This window comes from Myotis nattereri, assembly GCF_964212035.1.
Source record: "Myotis nattereri genome assembly, chromosome: 9".
NCBI classification, from domain to species: Eukaryota; Metazoa; Chordata; class Mammalia; order Chiroptera; family Vespertilionidae; genus Myotis; species Myotis nattereri.
Window position 1 is genome coordinate 28,027,371 of NC_138084.1, and position 20,622 is coordinate 28,047,992.

At 40.7% G+C, this 20,622-nt stretch overlaps 1 protein-coding gene across 2 annotated transcripts in view; it reads right to left on the minus strand.

Annotated features, from left to right (window-relative positions):
• Positions 1–20,622, minus strand: part of NELL1 (neural EGFL like 1) — a 702,892-nt gene that overhangs the window by 538,324 nt on the left and 143,946 nt on the right. For both annotated transcript variants that reach the window (XM_081098633.1, XM_081098634.1), the window contains exons 6-9: positions 13,665–13,737; positions 12,383–12,465; positions 5,413–5,547; positions 4,368–4,470 (exon numbers count right to left, since the gene is read on the minus strand). In XM_081098633.1, the coding sequence (XP_080954759.1) occupies positions 4,368–4,470; positions 5,413–5,547; positions 12,383–12,465; positions 13,665–13,737 (394 nt within the window). The remainder of the gene's footprint in view (positions 1–4,367; positions 4,471–5,412; positions 5,548–12,382; positions 12,466–13,664; positions 13,738–20,622) is intronic.

Here is a 20,622-nt window from a genome sequence, read left to right on the forward strand (position 1 = left end):
AATCTGGCACCTTCTCCCCTACAGACAATCTGTCCTTGATTCATTTGTCTCTTGAAAAAAGAAATGCTTATGGAGTTCCTACCGTCCGCCAGTCTTTTAGCTCCACTCACATGGCTCTCTTCTCTTCTCCCTAGGCAGTACCTACCTGCCAGCCTCAACGGCACCACCTGGAATACGCTGGAATCCCACACCCACCGCCCTCCAGCTCTCCAGATGCAGCAGGGTTTGTGAAAGCACTTGTTTGATTCTGCCACAACCCTGCTTTAAAATCTTACTTCTCAGTACCAAAACAATGCAATGCTTACTGCCATCATTTTGCATGGGTAATTCCCTGTGGCAAACTCCTAGTCCTTTGTCAACACCCTGCCCAGCTATTATTCCCCTATGAAGTTTTTCCTAGCACACATGCGCACGTGCACACATGCACAAACACACGTTTCTGATGGAGTTAATCTCTCCCTGTGCTACCACTTCTCTGTGCTACCACTGTATCTTCCATACAGTGCATGCTACACAGTTCTCTGCTGTAATGAGACGGCGCATGCATCTGCCTGGACAGCAGAGGGTAGAGGAGACGGATTAAGAGCATCAGACCTGGAGCCAGACTACCTGGGTTTTATTTTGGCTCCACAAAGGCTGAGACCTTGAAAGTTACTTCTCCTCTCTGTGCTTCACTTCATTATCTGTAAAATAATCATGGGGATTACCACTTCTGGGTGCCTGACAAAGCGAAAGATCCATATGCAAGTGCTGCTGCACCCAGGGGTAAGGACAGTGTTTGGGAGAGAAACCTCAGTAAAGACAACAGAACAAATGGAATAGATATGATCATCATTCAGCACATCTTTGCAGCTTTATTTCTACTTACCCATGAGAACCCCCCTGTTATCAGATAAACTATCTCCCTTTCCCTCTGCTACCTCTCTCCTTTGTTAATGCTCTTCTCCATAGCTGAACATTTCCTCTCTGTCTTCCTCAAATCTCTGACAGTTCTCAAATCTGCCTCTAAAAAAAAAAATACAGCGTCCAGGACACCAGGTGAGTCTAATGTGCATCTAGGCACGATCAATGCCTTGAATAGAGCAGACACCCAACAAGCATAACTTCCAACCACTTCCTGGGCTGCATGTCCACAGTTAAGGGAATCTAGAAGGCTCTCAAGTTTTCCCTGATGCCTCCCAAACAAACAGAGGAACATCCTAGTATCAGGACGGATACCTTCACTATCAAAATCTCCTTGCCCTTGAAGAGGACTTCTGTTCAGAAGAGGACTAAGTGCTTTCCTTAGGCAATGAACGGAGACATGGACACTTAGACAAAGTTCTCTCCTATTTCCAATCAGATGCCCTCTTTTGTAAGTGCTGCAGCTCCTGAGGCCATGACAAGGACATGAGCACTTAATAAGACAACAGACAAAACAATTTGCTTTTGTGAACCATATGGTGCCTGTTGCCTGCGCCAGCTCAATACCTTTCCTCCGAGTCCCTAGAATACTGCCCCCACCCAAATCCAGAGAGCAGCTGAAGGAAATTTTATCGGAAAGGGACAACGAAAGTAACTATTTTCCAACCTCTCTCTGATGTGACGATATCTGAAAACTTAATAGAAAATCTACTGGCTGATGTTAGAACTCTGCTTTATCAGTCCTCATTCTCCTCTCCTCCACCCCACTGGTCAACCTGCCACAGTTATCTTCTAGAAGTTAGAAACATTTAACTTGGCTCCACTTCCTCTGGGGAGCATGCCAGGCCCACCACCCGTGCGGGCCGCACGTTTGACATGCTTGGACAGGCTAACAGTGCCCCATCCACATATTACCAGGACTGCACTTACAACCCTGGACACTGAGAATCATGCCTCTAACTTGGAAGTGAGCCCTCTGAAGCAGAGACACCCTTTTACCACATTCCAGGCCCTAGCACCGAGTAACTGCCTAACCCACATTTCTATTTTAAAAAAAAAGGAAAAAAGAAAAACCCTCTAGGTTAAAGGTCTTCAATCTTTTGATTACCAGAGGTTCCTTATATCATTTCTTTTTCATTTTTTAAGTAGTGGTCTTAATAAATTATCTGCATTACCATTTTATTAAACTATAAACATGTCAAACTACCAATCGGAGCTACTGAGAAAATGAGTGCTACCTAGAAAAATGCTATGAATTCTAGATAAAAGGCAAAAAAATATTAAGTTAGCCTGTGGATCAGTATTTAGGTAAAACTGGGTAAGTTACTAAAATGTTTTTTAAAACTTAAACTCTCCAAAAAATTAGAATAGCTAAAGATGACTACCTACACACTTTGAGAGAACAATTTGATGATATGTACCATTTGAAAATGTTAATCTTTGGGCCTCGTAATTCTACTCAGAAGAGTTCTACCTTAAGAAAATATAAAATACAGAAATGTGGTTTTTTATGCAAAACATGTTATTAATGAGTAACTTATCAGAGTGGAAAGTAGGAAACAATCTAGATATCCAACAATTGTGGAATGATTAAATAAGTTATGCAGCAGGCAAACAATGGAACGCTATGATGCTCAGCAGGGAGAGGGGGGTAGGTGGAGGTGGAAAAGGGTATGGGGGTAAATGGTGATAGAAAAAAATGAAATAAAATTTTAAATATGTTTTATACAGTTTTTAAAAAAAAAACAGGACTACATTTAAATGATAATGGTAACTCAACAAACCAGGATAAAATTTATCTACACAATAAGATCCCAATAGTACACAAAATAAAATTTAAAAACTAAAAGTTCAAGTGTTTGTTTCCAAGTAGTGGGTATTATGGGAGATTTTTTTCCATCTTTACCTTTATTCCTCTCTGTGGATTTCAGGTGTTACACAAGACACATTGCTCTCACAATTAGAAAATCAAAAGGTTAAAACACAAAACAGCTAAAAGACAAATCTATCCCATGTCCAAATAATAACTTCTAAGAGACAGCATTCACAGATCTGTCCAGGGAGTTCAAAATAATGGATTTAAAATATCTCATATTTTTTAAATACAAATTCCCAATAGTTTTTCAACTTCTTCCTCTGCTGACTGTTATATAAAATATCAAAAATTGGAAAACATATCTGCACCTACTAAAAACTATCTTTCCACTATGGCATCAGATTATAATCTCTACATCTGGGCACTTGAGCCATTCGCTTTGCCAGATGTGATTTCCAGAATCAAGAAAGTTTCTTTTTTCAGATAACTCCAAGTGCACTCTGCTGAGTAACTGGTGTGCTATGCCAACCACGAGAAAAAGGAAAATTCAAAAGTTCCTTTTGAAAGAGTTCCACAAAGATTTGGGCAGATGGATCAAACTAGCTCTCGCATTTCCAATGTCATATTAGGTGATGTGTTATTCTTGGCAAAAGCTAGACCATTATCTTTTGAATCATAATGATGTTGGTGCTTTTCAACAGAGAAATGACCTTGAAAATTATCTGTAGGATGCCACATTTCTAACCTAAACACTCCTTTTCTAAAGAAGACCATATGGTTTGATGAGAGACTGCAAGCTCTGTAATCAGACAGAACTAGTTTTACATCTCACCTTTGCCACTCACTAGTCTTGTGACCTTGATAAGTTAACTTCCCTAAGCCTACGATTCCTGTAAAACAGGGATAATAATAATCCCCCCACCGCCCCCCAACACACACACACACACACACACACACAAAATGAGGTGAGGATTCAATAAGCTAAGAGAATTCAAGCATCTAGAATAGTAACTGGCACATAACAAGCATTCTAAATGGCAGCTTTTACTCATTGCTTATCTCTATGTTCCCTTCACTATTTCACCTAAAATAGTGCCCTTTGCAATACAGAAGGAAAAGGATTCTTAAATCACTACATAACTTGGACAAGTCAACTTTGAGGGAAATTGTTTTAGTATTAAAACTGAAGTTCATCCCAACATTCATAACAAAGACCTTTTAAGTAACAGGACATCTGGCCAAGACCTCAGAATGCCAATACACTGAATTTGGCCTTTAGCATAATGATTCAGGGTGAGGGGGACCAAACACATGGAGCTTTGGAGTCGTGACTTTAGAGATCGGACCCACCCATTACAAGTTGTTTGACCCTGTACAAGTGAACTTAATCCCTGTCAACACCAGTTCCTCTATAGGGAATGAGAAGAAGTAATTAGGGTTGACGTGAGAATTTTTTTAAGTAGCGTATGTAAAGTGTCTGCCACATCACAGGTGATGAAAATACAGCAGCTCTTCTTACAATACATTTAATATTACATCAACTATGGGTATTTCATTTCATCATTTCATCAGTGTTAATCTGTTGAGGCCTAAAATATAAAAGGGAAAGTCAGTCTCAAAGCCACTCCGACCCTCAGTTAGTACTTACGTCGGCAGACCTTACAGCACTGGCCAGGAATGTGCACAGGGAGGGAGTCTGGGGAGCAGTTGAGAGGGGGGCAGGACATCCTTCGGCATTCCACAGTGCCACTCTGAGGAAGGAAGGACCGGGAAAGGAATCTCAGAAGTGTCCTCTGAAAGCTCCCTCGGGTGGACAGAGCTCACAGCTCATCCCAGAAACCTCATCAGGGAAACAGAAGCCGTGTGAAGAATACCCCGTCTGCTCCAGGACCATACATAAAATATTTCCTCTTGCCTGAATAAACCCGTGCCACCTCAATTACTTTTCTGATATACATCACTGGCTTCATTCCATCTCCCCATGTGGGCTAAGGAGATTAGGCAGAAACCAAAAAGCTTATTTTTTCAAGAACATAAATAACACCTTTTTCAAACCCTGTCAATCATTGTTGAGGCGCTAACAATCTGTTTTGTATTTTCTCAGACAACAATGGCAGTCTTCAGATATGTATCAAATAATTTCAACTGGACAGGGTTTACATATTAATTTGGGAAGAGGGCTTTCGGAATTCTCTGAAACAGATAAAGGAGCCCACTAATGATGGCTACCCTGAAAGTTCAGCAGTTTTGTCATTCTCTGAAACACATGTTGGGTACCTTGTAAAATTCAATAAAAAAACACTTAGGAACTAATTAAACCCCCTTTTAAAATCTGTTCCAGCAGAGAAAAGTTCTGAATGAAGCTGACCAGTAGGTTCTCTGAAAACTCAAAGGAGTTTTTCCTCCTTCTGATAGTCTAACCTCCAAACTCCAAACAGTGAGTTTCTTATAAAATATTCGGTCACATTAGAGTGTGTTGTCAAGGGAAAGTGAATTTTAATTTCCAAGTATTTATATATAAAATGACACTTCTACCAGTTTCCCTTCATAACTCATAGATTACTAAACAGGGCTTAGTAGAAAGGTAATACCTCTTAGTTAGTATTCTATACTGAAGAACCAGATCACACCATAGTCAGTGACACTGCCCCGTTAAAAGTGTCTTTATTTCATTTCTTTACAAAGAGTCTTACTTTGCACGTGCAGTTCCTGCAGTGATCGCCGTCCACCCAGGAGTCTTGGTCTCTATACAGCAGCCCACTCACTTGACAAGTCTTCTCGCAATGACAGTTTTCCAATTGACTGAGTCTCGTCTCTGCATAATTTAGCTGCGAACGAGAGCGACTAGGTGTAACTGCTGTAATTCCATTGCACGGTCCTAACAAAGCTAATAGCAACAAGGAAAAAAATTCAAGTAGGAGGGAAACAATGCTCAGAGCAGCTGATTCTTAGTCAGATCTGTTTTTTGTTCTGAATATTTTTTTCTTTTACATGAGGTGGAATCATTCTAAATTAAAGACATATTGACTCCCATGGTCTAATGAGCACCAAATGAGACATTAAACTGTATCGCAGGGACCTCCTGCGTGTTCAAAAATGTATGTGCTCTCAGCTCCAAGCCCACACGGCAGCACTGTAATGAATGTGTTCTCAAGGACTCATTACACTGTTTACAGGAGATCTAATGAGGAACTCCAATGCACTCACATTTATCTCCCACCTTCCGCTCCGTGTTCTGCACATACTAACCAGAGTGCCATGCTTTACAAGCTGGGAAGTCATTGCTTCCTCTCTGAGGAAAAATTCTGGCGGCAGGGGCCAGAATAGGGGAAAGTCATAGAAGAATCTAGTTTTTCTCCATGTCCCAATCCCCCAAACAGAATGTCCCAAGGATGCACTTTGGTGTTCAGATGAAAGTCAGAAAAGGCAACCAACCCCCAGGTGAGATCAAGATTTGGTGATAGAACCTTTTTTTCATTTTTCTAAGTCACCCAACTGTTGCCATTAACCAAGAGTCATAGAATCTTTGATTGGAGAGGGGATATACAGCTTGAATGTGTTCACAAGTCTTTGCACATGGAGAGTGGTGGGACACTTATTATCCTCTAAGGAAACATTTTTGTTGTTGTTAGCTCTGGATGTCTTAAACACCCTTCTTGGATTGAGTCCTGAAATCTCTCCCTTTTCCCTATTACCTCCAGTTTTGCCTTGTAACCATTCTGAGCAAGTCTACCTCTCTTCAAATACTTGAGGTTATCCTGTCCTCGTGCCTGCTCCTGGCCACAATCAGCCCCACGTGATAGGGTCCCAATCCTCTCCTGATCACCTTCCATGCAACCTACTCCATTTTGCCTTCAAAAATATGGTGTCAAAAAAACTGAACTGTGGTATGATCTGGCTATTGCCACATCCATTCTAAGGAGTAACTCAATCCAATACCAGTATTTCCCTTTCCTTACATCGAGATGCCTTGATTGAGAAACAAATATAACTTCCTTAAAAAAACCATCTAACAGGCTTTCTTCTCCTTCTCAATCATACTTACACCTTTATGTCTTGAATATCTTCCCCATCCAGGAGACCAAGTCAATCCCTGATGCCACCAAGACTATTTCTAACCAGTATTTTAGATATAATGGTTCACCCTAGGTAATGATGACTCCCACCATCCTTCTACATCAACTATGACTCCATTCCATACATGACCCTCTCAATTACTCATAACAGTGCCACTCTCTGGAAATGGAATCCATATTCCAACCTTGGTTTTTAATCACTTATCTCATCCTCTCTCTCCAAGCTTTTGGAATTTCTCATGAAAACTTATTTGTGGTCTGCATTTCATGGGTGATGCCAATGGGCAGGGAAAAGAACAAACAGGATCCTAGACCAACTACATACACTATAATCAGCCCTGAGAAAAGTAGAGTTGACTATGCCTGAAATATTGGCTTCCTCTGACTCTTCTAATATGCAGGTTACATTCCAAAAATTCAGGGTACATTTGAATCTCCAGCCTAATCATAGAGTTTCTAGAAGTTATGATAATTAAGTTCTTTGAGAATTCTTTCAGAAACAATGGGAAAAAATACTTCCAAGACTGGTGAGGTCAAGTGACCAAAACCATGTATAGGTAAGAGATAATAAAAAGGAAGTGACAACATCACACATTATCTTTACTTCATTCCATAGTCCCAATAGTTCCTACAAAAGGTAGTGATTGATGTGACCTGGGATTGAACAAGAGTTGAACTAGATCTGCATTCCTCCTAAAACTGGCTCAGAATGGGGTACCTATGAGAAGAAATGTGCCTGCCTCACTCAAAAAAGCTGGAACAATTCTAGTACCAAGGAGGAAACTTCTTAAAGATTAAAAGACCCAACAGGCAATTCTTCATCTGTCCTGGTTTCCAGAAAATCCAGGAGTTTTCTTGAGGGTCACATTGGCAATTTCCAATAAAGTCCAACAAGCTATGCTCAACCTTAAAACTCAATTCCAAGGAAAACCTCTGTTTTAATATAATGAAACTATTCTCAGGACTAACTCTTATTTACCTTCTGAACTTAGCTTTTATTTTTAATATATTTAGCCTTTTCTGATAACATTGCAAAGCTCTAAACTCTAACATAAAAGTATATCAGACAAACACAAAGACAAAAGAGATATTAAAGCAAAAAGCTAATTTTTCAAAGGCACTTAATATGTAATCCTGCTTTCCTTTTTCTCCCTGCTACATCATGTTGCAACAGTAAAAGATACAAACAACTCTGAATCAAAAATGAATTACATTTTCTGTCACTGATATTAGCATGCTGAATTTACACAAATTTGTTTTCAAGACTATTTCTACACTACCTGCTACTTTCTCCAAGAATGCCTGCAGATCCAAAATAAGATACGGTATCAAATCTACATCTCAATTCTGTTTTACCTTTGCTTGTGCGTTTATATAAATAACCATGGACCAAATCACTTATTCTTAACGATACACATTCAAAGACAGACAGCAGACGCCTTTTCTGCAGTAAGAGGCCACTGAATGGATCTAAGTCCATTAGTCATGTGGTGGATGGCTCTTTGTTTTTTTCCTTGAAATACTACTTATTTGGCATTTGCTAGATGGAAGGGGAAAAAAAGAATTCTTCTATTGTTAAACCTTTAAGCTTAATTGAAAAATCATTACTGAGCCCCTCAAAACAATGAAAGTCTCCAAATTAAATATGTTAAAAACTGAAATGCCACTCCAAATGCTGCTTGATTTGCATAAATAGCTTTGTCAAAGATTTAAACAGAAGTAATCAAGAAATCCCCTGTCTCCAGCATCTTTTCTTCCTGAGCTTGGAGAGCGGGACAGAGCCTGCCCCTATCCCAGTGCACCTGGCCCAGGTGGTGGTGCTTCCCACAATGTCCAGACTACCTGGGAAAACTCCAGCGGAAGCCAGGGAATTAGTGGTCCCTTGGGGGGCAGTTTCCCTGCACCTTCGCTGCCTTGGAAAATAGATGATTTTGCCAGACTGCCAGGACTTCTTCTCAAGCAGGCTCCTGTGTGCCCTGGCTGCTGTCACCTGGAGGTGCATGCAAGCTGTTCCCATGACCCGTCCTGTATCAAGCAAAGGCAGAGTCATTCTCCAGCCTTCCCAGCCCAAAGGTGAAAAGGAACAGCAAGCCCTCCTAGACAGACCCGACCCCTGAGCTCATCTGTTTGGTTTGGTGTGACTGGCTACCACTCCCTGTCCAGCTTGTGCACTGAGCTTGCTCTTTGCTAGGCTTCCATGGCTTCCACTCAGACCCATGTGTGGGACTTTCTGCTGCTTTCCAAGACCTCCTGGCACCTGGCTCTAGACCAGAGCTCTGACATCAATTCGCTGCCTCTGCTAGGCTGTGTGATATAAGCCACTGGGGAAGGTGTACGTTTTCTCAGGGACCATCTTTCCCCCAGAGTTGCCTATTTAACAACAGTCATTGCTTACTGAATGCTCACAGTGTGCCATGCAGCAAACTAGACTTCCAAATCTCTCTTGCCTATCTCATGGAATCCTTATAAAACCAAGAATAATTTTTACCAATTTATATATGGGAAAATTGCAGCTGCAAAAAGTCCAATGAACCCTTGAGCTCCCATCTTGATAGCTGCCCAGGGTGCAGGGGATATAGAGAACACGGTCTGCTCAATAGGGGACGTTCGAAAGGAAACTCCTCCATGAAGACCTGGCCCCAGAGGGCTGCAACCTCAGTTCAAAACTGAACAAAAAGGAAACAAGGCTTGCATAAGGCACAGAAAGGTCTTGCTGTTCAGATTTTGGCACAGTGACTAGAGGGAAGTATATTCCTTGAGAATTCACCTGGCCTACCCTGTGTTTGCAGTTTGATTCTGAGCAGTGTCTGTGATCTGAAAACCCTTAAGGAAATGGCGGGCTATAAGGTGGCCCCGTGAGGTGGTTGGTGGCAGGACTCCATGAGGTGGTGGCAGGACTCAGGTTCAGACTAGGAAAAAATCCACAGATTTCCAAGGAAAACAAGTGGCAGCAGCCAAAAAAGAATGAGTTAAGGGGCCTTTTTTTTGCCCTGACCTTACCCCTTTAAAAGCTGCTGGAAGTTCTATGCCCACTCTTCACTCCCAACTGGTACCATCCTAGCACGCATTCCTCTTGTCCTGTCTTTTTATTGCGCATTCCTCTTCTCACTGATCCCTTCATTCTCCTGCCTGTGGCATCCACCTCCCTCTCTTCATCACTCACTCCTGCTCATATCTCCTCTCTCTCTTCCTAATCCTCTCTCCCCCAACTGTAAACTCAGTCATGATTCAGCTCTCAGAATCTGAGTGTGCATCCCAGCTCTGACATCCACTATCTGAGGAAAAGTTACAGGACTTTCTTGGAACTCAGTCTTCTCATCGGGAAAGAGGGCTAACACATCAAGCCTGGCTCACAGGATGGTTGTGAGGCTTAGAGTGACAGGGACTATAAAAAGGTGAAGCATTGTAAATAACACATAGGAAACACTCAGCCAATATTGCCTAGTATGAGTTTCCTTCCAGCTTCTTCTAGATGTGGGGCTGACAAACTAAGGCCATGGCCCAAATCTGTCCCACAACTTATTTTTTTTTAATATATTTTTATTGATTTCAGAGAGCAAGGGAGAAGGGGAGAGAGAGAGATAGAAACATCAATGACGAGAGAGAATCATTGAGTGGCTGCCTCCTGCTCGCCCCACACTGGGGATCGAGCCTGCAATCCCGGCATGTGCCCTGACCGGGAATCAAATGGTGACCTCCTGGTTCATAGGTCAACATTCAACCACTGACCCAGCTGGGACCACGATTTATTTTTATATGGTCTGTGAACTAAGAATAATTTTTCCATTTTTCAATGGTTATGTTTTAAATGGTTAATTTTAAATAACACAAATATATACATGATATCCTCACCTTTGCCTCTTGGCCTGCAAAACCAGCCATGCACGAGCTGGGCCTTTACAACAAAAGTTTGCCAACTCCTGGTCTTGCTTATCGTAGATTCCAAACTATGCAGTGAAAATGGAAGCGCTCAAGTTTTCTCAGTATAATTCTACTCACAGTTTGGAAGAAACAGACATATAAATCTTCCAAAGTGTGAGGAGTTGGGGGGTGAAACGGTGGATTACATTATTTTCTGCTTGCCACTGCCCACAATTAAATATCTCTACCTCACCAAGGCTCGTTTCACACAATACTGTTCGGAGGACCAAGTGCCATGTGACTCCCGGATAATGTACGACTAAGAAAGAGAAGACTGCCATTCCCCGGGAACAGGCAGGCCCGAGAAGGAAAAGGGCATCCTGGGAGCGAGGGAGGGAGCAGCCACAATCACTGGAGACCGGGTGACATGTTTCTTGTTCCAAAAGTTGGGCAGCGAGCTAACGTAGAATTGATGGTATTGAGATCAAGCTGCTCCACATAATATAAAATAAAAGCCTCCCTCTGCCACAAGCTGGGAAGGCAAATAATTGCCTGCATTTCCCATTTCCACTGCACTCGGCGGTGAACTGCAAACAATGCTTCAGGCTCTCCAGTCCCCGCCTCAGTTTCTTAGAGAAGTGTTCTGTCTCTCCGTTCCCAGACAAAAGGCGACGTGGCCACACACCTAGTTGGAAATAACGTACTGTCTTCAGCAGCACAATCTACGGGGCCAAAAAACAGTCCTATCTCCAAAACATCTCTCCACCCATTTTTTTCCAGGTGCCACGGCTGATGGCAGGGAGCAGTTGTAGCCGCGGGTGGAATAGATTAATGTATCATTTCCACTGTTATTAAAATTCTTCCTTTCGCAGAGTCTACCGCCTCTGAGGCCCAATCTAATTCTTTCTTCGCCCTGGGCCGGAACTCATGTCCGCAACTGATAGGTATCATAACAACATAGCCACATTTTCTATTTATCCGGTGCCTTTTTCCACAAAGCTCAGGGCTTTTCATTACCAATCTAAACTTTATGAATATATATATGAAAGCCCCTAATTGTTTACATGTTTGGCTCTGCCACTCAATATGAACACCTCTGGGGTAGAATCCTGTCTTGCTCACCTGTGTCTCCTTTGTACCTGACACAGCACCTGGCAACTAGCAGATCCTCCGATGATTCTTGTTAAGAGGATGATGAAGAGTGAAAAAGATGCAGAATTATAAACTGAAGGTGCTGAAAGGCAACTTTGCCTCCCTCCCTGTGTAACTCAGGGCCAGTTCTGAAATGAATCATACATTACAAATGCAATACAGGGCCTGGCTGCGACAGTCATCTCTTCCTAACAATAGCTATTTTGCCCTTTCTGATTATTGGCAATTATTCTTACATCTGAAATGCATTAGCTTATGAGCCACCGCGGCTCTGACCATAGATCATCTCACAGTGGCACCAGTTTAATAGCCAATGGGCAAATTCTTTTGCACTCCCAGGGAATCAGCGGTGATACACATGCCTCTTTCTTCCAAACATTTTTCAAGTAAACATTTTGATTCAGCCTAATAGTATTGAAGACAGAAATAGTTATGTTCACTATAGGTAGTGCTATTTCGAGTAATGTATTGCAGATGCCAACGCTAAAAATGTTTCCATTCAAGCACATCACTCTACATTCCAGACAGCATGGCGATAGAAGTGAAACATCACAGGTGAAATTTAGATACCTACTTTTGCAGTCATCTTGGCCAAAAGCTCTTGTAAATCCATTATTCCTTGCACCAGGCTTAAGAAATCACTACAGGTTGGGCAGGCTCAATAAAGAAAAGATAACACCAATGTTGATACAGTGCTAATATAAAAAAGAACATTTTTAAAACAGTAGTTGTTTGGCTATGTAGAAGGCTTTTTGCTTTTCTGTTTAAGTGTTACTTTGAAACTGGCATAAAATCACAGAGGATTTCAGGTCTAGATTTCTCCCTTTTATTAATAAACCAACAGAAAGAAACAGGGGGAAAAAAGACTGCTCACTGAAGAGAAAGGCAGTATGACATTTTTAAGTTAAAATTAAACCCTTGTTTTTATTGAGAGGTGACTGTGAAAATGTAAATTATCATAGAAGAAAAAGAAAACTCAAATCCAGGTCAAGCAGTTTAAAGAATAGTTTTAAAATAAAATACAGCATAAGAAAACATAGTCAAAAATACTGTAATAACTATGTGAGGTGCCAGCTGGGTACTGGAAATATCAGGGGGAACACTTTGTAAAGTATGATTGTCTAACCACTATGCTGTACACCTGAAACTAATACAAAATAGTCAATGTCACTACAAGTTTTAAAAAGTTTTTAAATAAAAAAATGTAAAATATAGCAATAAGGTTGGCAACTATCAAAATTAGATGAAAGAAATAGCAATTCAAAAAAGAATAGCTTTTCAAAATATGTATAATTATATTAAACACTAGTAGCCCTGCACACGATTCTGTGCGCCAGTAGGTCGCTGCCGCCCTCCTGTAGCTCTCTGCCTGCTGCCCCGCCCTCCTTAGCTCCCCCCGCCCCCTTCCGCTTTCACCTCCCCCCCTCCCCCCATAGCTTGCTGCCCTGCCCCCTCCTGTAGCTCTCCATAGCCCACTTGTACCTCTCTGGCCCACCCTCCCGCTGATCCGTGATCTGGTCATGACATGCTTGGTTGTTACGCCCCAGGGCATAACGGCTAATTAGCATATTCCTCTCTTATTATATAGGATATCGTTCTGTACCAAACTACTGAACCCAAACTGCTAATGTAATTTTTCTTACCTTCAAGTTTTAATTCTATAAATAATACATAAGCTTTTCAGAAATTCAAAGACAGAGAAGGATTTAGTACGCTTAGATAAGGCCTCTTTCAACAACCTTACCACCTCATCGGTCAACACGGTACATAGTGTGCAGGTATCCTTCCTGACCTGATTCTCTGATATTATCAACAAAAATGTTACAAATTTACAAATGCTTTACACTGCTACTTACTGCGATTCAGGTTCGGACACTGCGTTATGTACCCATTCGGCATAAAGATGATTTTCCCATCTTGGATGATCCCCTGGGCAACAGAAGAGAAAGCTGGGGGTCAATAATACAGTTCCCAGCAGTTCACGTGGGCCTGACATGTGTTCTCTGCGGGGGAGATTCTTTCCAAACAAGACTGGGAGCCTCATTCAAAAGGTGAGTTGGCCTTAGTCTACATTGAACTACTCCAAACTGTCCTCTTCTAGGAATGTCGAAAAGTACATTCATCTTGAGAAAGCTACAGTTAGTAACCACTGGCTGAGACAAAAGACATCAGAGCACTAAGGATCCATCAATAAATATTCTTTAACTATGGGACTGAAAAGTCACTGAGGTCATAAAAATTCTCTTCAATGCCCTAATCATCCTGGATCATTAAATATTCATGATTTGCAGATTTTTTTAACATGGGAGCAAAAAGATAATAGAAACATATTAAACTAAAATGTTCCTATTGATTCGTTTAGTCACGGAAAAATAAATTTGACATGGGAAAATTTTCCGATCAGTCTTTGCTCTCAGCTACTTAAGTGACATGAGTGTTGGCTGGTAAATCTTAAGAATGGCTCAACAACTCCCTGTGAGTAAAAAGGTGGACTTTTAATTCTGTAACTTATTCAGGAAGTACAGCCCTCATTTAAGAAACTCATTGGGGCTGCTATCTCTCAATGAAAATAATGACCTGGCTTTGGAGTGTGCATGTTGAATTTCAAGATTCTGTTTCTAAGTGGGTGTTTTTTGTTTTTTAACTGATTTGATGGAAGAGATATTACAGAACAGATGGTAAATGGGGAAGCTGATTCAGAATATTGAGCTCAATCTATAAATAAAATATAGGCATAAGATAGTGTGCAAGTCTTTCAGAGGAAGTAACATTTAACACGCACGTGCTCATCTTCTAAACAGCAGATGATAATCAGTACATGCCGTTTTCTGCTTATTCTTTCAGGATAAAATATTAATTGGAAATATTAATAGAAGTAACAGGATCACAGGACCTCTTCCTCAGAGTGAGATAAATGTAGTATTGACTTCTTCCTCTTCATGGATGATGCAGTGCTTATGCAGTGCGATGAGGAGGAGCTAGCCTCACCTTGGGGAGGAAGTCCCTGCCTCTGTTCCTCAACAGGAATCAGAATCTCCTGCAGGAGAATTCCAGGAAGCAATGAATGGAGTGTAATCTGAGTGCATCCGCTTCTTTCTGGTATGAAGTTGCTCAGTTTTGCCAAAGTAAGTTCACTCCCTTAAGAGGACAGGGTATCTTTCAAGCACATTTGAGAACTTTGAGAGCAGCACGGGATTGGAAGCCAGAGGATCTGCGTTCAAGTTCTAGATCTGGGTCTGGTCAACTGGGTGAACTCAGACAATAAGATCCATCTTCTCTGAGCTTTAGATACTTCATCTGGAAGGAGAAATGCTTATGCAACAGCTAAAGATCCTCCCAGCACTTAATGAAACAAGTGACCAAATTGAAATAGATCTCCGTGCATTTGCTACCTTTCAAGGTAAATGAAAAAGGGAATCAAGGACACAAAAGGCTGTAGATTTCCACCAGAGAACAGACCGTCGTAGGAAACTGAATGTCACAGTAGAAAACATCTGTCTAATCAGGTTGAATACGAATGCATTTAGAATGACTGACTATGTGGGTTTTCCTAGGACTTAGGGATTTCAGTGCTAAACTGAGAGAGTCCCAGGCAGACCAGGATGTTTGGTCTTCTGAGGTGATGAGGAAATGGTGAAAGCACATGACCAGGAAAAGATCAGGTACATCTATTATCTGTTTGTTGCAAGATCCTAAATCATTCTTATTTTTATCAGCCACAGAAAGGCACTCAGAAACCTGGAATACATATATGGTGGTATCAATGACCTTTCCCAAAACAAATGGAAAACCCATTTGGAAAAGATACTCCACCCACTCATTCTATAGCAACATAATATAGTACACAACAGCACTTTTGCTTTTTAAAAAGTGACTGCTGATTTTGTTCCATTATACATTACAAATTGCCTCTCTCACACCTTTCTTCCACCTGCCTCCCTCCTCACCTCTCTCTTTTTCCACTATGAATCTCTGGCATGCGCTTGTGCGTTACACTGGTCATTAGGTAAAGGTCAATGATGTTGACTTGAACAAAAACAGAAATAAGGGCTGGCAGCTTCTCAGTGCCCATTAATGCAAAAACTCAAAGCACTTGGTGTTTTTTTTCTAAGGGGAGGTCATGAGGGTCAGCCCACAAATTACATGGAAATGTGTTCTTGCCAAACAAATCAAGATGGAATGTTAATTTATTTGACTGGGTCTAATTCCATACTGGATTAAAAGAAGAGTGGCAATCTATTGTGCAAACTCCAAATGTAACCCAGAGAAGTCCGAGTGCACGTGTGTATGCACGTGAAGACATACCCGTGCGCGTATTCCAGCACCTCCCCCAGAAGAAGAACCCAAAGGCGTTGCATTGAATTGCCATATGGTCTATTCAGAGCATGGACATTTGTCAGTAAAAGGGACATTTGTGAACTACGTAGTTTTCCTTACAAAACGACCCCCAAGAAGGGCATTTTATTCAGTATAAAACTACAAAGTAGCTCCATCAGCCTTATTTCTCCCAGAAAAATCATCTATGAGGATTTCTATAGATAAAAATTCGCCTTCAAGCATTGCAATTTCTCCAAAAAAAAATAATGAAATAAGGGATCAAAAGGTAGAATTTCTATTATTTCTCCTTATTTAACTTCAAATGTATCTACACTTAACACATTGTTTGCGGGTAGTTTTTATCGCGCGCTAACAGGTGGCGCGGGCCATTTTTGCCGTTGAATAGATTGATTACCGTTATATCTGGAAGTACATACATAATTCACCATTGTATGTGTTAGAGACCCAAATTTTGTCCTTTGGAATTCGTATGTATGCATGTTAGCATACCTTTAGAGCAATAAAAAAGTATAAAAATAAACGTATTTATATGTTACCCGCATTCTACCGCTAGTCTATAAAAAACGTATTAATACATGTCCCGCGCTCTACTACCAGTCAATGTAAAACGTATAAATACGTTTCCCGCATACAATGTGTTAAATGCAGCTCTGGTTGAGTGTATATTAGTTGACCTCATTTGATCTCATTTATTCAGACTTAAGCTTGATTTCATATCATTCATCAGAGCAATGTTTCTCAAAAGTTGAGTTTCTTAAGAATCACCTTGAGTATTTAACATTCTGATTCCTGGGTCAACTCCCAGATTCTGTTTTAGTGAGATAGGAGGAGGTCCAGGAATCTCCATTTTTACATTGCTGGTTTGGTGGTAATAAACTCCCGTAGTCCTTTTTTGTCTGTGAAGCTCCTGATTTCACCCTCAATTTTGATTGATAGCCTTGCTGGGTACAGTATTCTTGGATTCAGAACCTTCCTTTGCATGACTTTATATATTTCATTCCATTCTCTTCTTGCCTGATGTGTTTCTATTGAGAAATCAGTCGCTAGTCTGATGGGGGATCCTTTGTAGGTAACTTTCTGTCTCTCTCTAGCCACTTTTAAGATTCTTGCTTTGTCATTGGTGTTTGTCAATTTAATTATAATGTGCCTTGGTGTCAGTCTTTTGGGGTTCATTTTGTTTGGGACTCTGTGAGCTTCTTGTATTTGTGTGAGTTTTTTCTTCCCTATATCAGGGAAGTTTTCTGTCATTATTTTTTCAAACAGGTTTTCTATTCCTTGCTCAGTTTCCTCTCCTTCTGGCACACCTATTATGCGGATGTTGTTTCATTTTGTGTTGTCCCAAAGTTCTCTTAGGCTCTCCTCTTGCTTTTTAATTTCTTTTTTCTAGAAGCTGCTCTGCTTGGGTATTTTTTCCTACCTTGTCTTCTAGCTCACTGATGCGGTCCTCTGCTTCTTCTAGTCTACTGTTGATGCTTTCTATTGAGTTCTTTATAGCAGTAATGTCATTTTTCATTTCTTCTTGGTTCTTCTTCATTTCCTCTTGGTTCTTATACATATTGTTGAATTTGTCTTCCATACTTTTCATCCACCTTATGCCCATTTCTCTGAATTTTTTCTCTGACAGGTTGCTTGCCTCCATTGCCTCCATTTCGTTTACTTCCTTTTCTGGTGATGCCTGTTTTTCTTTCATATGTGGGTTGGTTCTTTGTTTCACCATGATCGCTCTTCTCCAGGTGTTTGGTTATGTAGTTCTCTCTCTGCTGTACTGATTTAAAGGCACAAAATACAACACAACAAGGCACAACACACAAGGCACTGAACACAAATGTATTCACGATACTAATAACCCCAAATAAAGGTGACCACCAGAGCAAAGAGAATTAGGAGATAAGGAAGAAAGAAGAGAAAAAGAAAAAAGAGAAAGAGAATGAAATAGAAGAGGGGAAGAAACTATTTATATGAGGAGAAAACTCCAATAGAACAGCCACTAATCCCAACAAATTCCAGCAACAGATCCCTAGAGATGAATGCAAACTACAAACAACAACTAATATCAAGTGAGGCAAAGGAACACAGAAGCAAAAAAATAACTGGGAGAAAAAAACCAACAGAAAAAGAAAAAGAAGAACAATCTCACAAACAAGCATAAAAAAAAAAACCAATATACTCAAAAATCAAGCAAACAACAACAAAACGACAGAGAGAAAAAAAAAATTGGATAGTGAAGAAAGAGAAGAGAGAGGTGTATATGGATTTAGAGCACGGGATTGGAAATTAGATATATAAGTAGGATGAAAATTTAATAGGGGGTAAAAAGAAGGAATAGGGAAAATCTAAAGCAGGAATAGGGTAAGAGAAACAGGACAACAAAAGGGAAAAGTGAGGAAGAGAGTTTTGGTGTAAAGGTAAAGTTGAGGTAGAGTAAAATGATGCTAAAGGAAAGATGAAAATAGAATGTAGAACACTAATCCCAAAATAAAATAAAGAGAAAATAAAATGACACTATAAAAAAAGGTAAAATGGTAGTAGTAATAATACTAGTTAAAAATAAAAATGTAGTAATTAAAAAGGTAAAATCAGGTGATGAAAAAAGAAAAAAAATCAGTTTCTTGAGTAAAAGGTGAAAAAAAAAATGTGCTGTAGTGAAGGTCCTTCAATTCCTCTACTCTTCTGTTTGGCACGCCTTAGTCCTGTCAGGTATTCAGGAGAGTGTTGAAGTTCCCTGTGATACACTGTTCCTCCGTGTTGTAAACCACAGTCCTGATTTTGAAACAGGCAGTATTTGTTTCCCAGACTGCCTTTATTTGTATTTACAGAAGTGTCAGTTTGTGGTTCAGCCCCTGGGTGGCAGTGTTTCTGGATTGACCTCCAAGGCTATAAGTCCTCTCTAACCAGTAGTTAGGTTTTGGGAGAGTTGACTGCCCCAGAACTGGTTCTTTGATCGTTACTCCCCGCTGTGATTCCCAGATTCCAAAAAAACAACTTTCCCCTGCAGTCTCTGTGAGTGACCCCAATTGGGCGATCCTATGTATTGGGTTTAATAATCAAACACAAAGATTTAAGGGGGAGAGAGAAAAAAGAAAAAGAGCCTGAGAAGGTGCATGAACTGGCAACCCTCCACCATCCAGCTCTGTGCACAGTCTCTTCCGCATGTCCTCTCTCCCCTGGCACTAAGCAGCCGGCACACTGGCAAAATCCGAGGCTGCCTTTTCGCACCCAGTCCAGCTATGGGCTTATTTTTAGAGTTCCCTTCTGCCAGCAGCCCTGCAGGACCCCTTCCACATTCACAGATCACGCTGGCCCCCACGGCCGCAGACTTTGTGGGACGCAGAGTTCCCCCGCGCGTGTTCCTCTCTCCAACCTGGATTGCAAACCGCACCTTTAGGTGAAATCTGACCTTTCCGTGAGGAGGAGCAGGGCTTGTCTGAGTCCACGCAGTCGTGCTGCTTGAGAGGATCCCTGGATGCCGTGGTTCGGAATCTCCATTTTTAAAAATGTTTCATAACTTTATTAACATCTACGTTACATACTATTAATTCATCCATTTTAGAAAGGGAATAAAGGGCTCTGATGCATATGTGAAAAAATTTTAAAACTGTTATGTTAAGGAAAAGAGACACATTAGACTACGTATTGTATGATTCCATTTACTATAGAAAATGTCTTGAAAAAAGATATAACTCGATATAGAAAGCAGATCATTGCTTACTGAGGGCTGGAGAGGGGAATGGGGATTGACTGTAAGCAGTCGTGGAGAATTTTTTGGAGTAATAGAAGTATTCCAAAACTGGACTGTGGTGATGTTTTCAGGAATCTCCATTTTTATTTTTTTAATATATGTTTTTATTGATTTTAGAGAGGAAGGGAGATGGAGAAAGAGATAGAAACATCAGTAATTAGAATAATTGATCAGCTGTCTCCTGCATGTCCCGCACTGGGGATCCAGCCTACAATCTGGGCATATGCCCTGATTGCGAATCAAACCATGATCTCCTGGTTTATAGGTGGATGCTCAACTATTGAGCCATGACAGCCGGACTGGAATCTCCAATTTTAAGGCTGTCCCCAATGACTCAGATGAAAGGTCACTTTGAAAAAAACCCGCTTTACTGTCAATCATTTGTTTCTTTGGGTGCAAGAGGGTTCACTCATTAAAAGTTCATAGTGGTGAAAACAGCATCTAAATCCAATATATCCACTGGGTAAAATCTTCCTGATTTGAAACTGAATGGCAACCCACAGAATTACTAAACTATCAACACCATGAAGGCAAATATCATATATTTTCATCTCAGTATCCCCTGCAGGTCCTATTGTAACACACAGAAAGCACAATAAATACCTTAGAGGCATCATCAAACTCCTGAAAACTATGAATTATACAATATTGAACAATATAATTTTCATGGCTATTAGTCTGATATGTAAACTAGAGATACACATCAGAATTTTAGGGGAGGTTGAGGAAAGACAGTC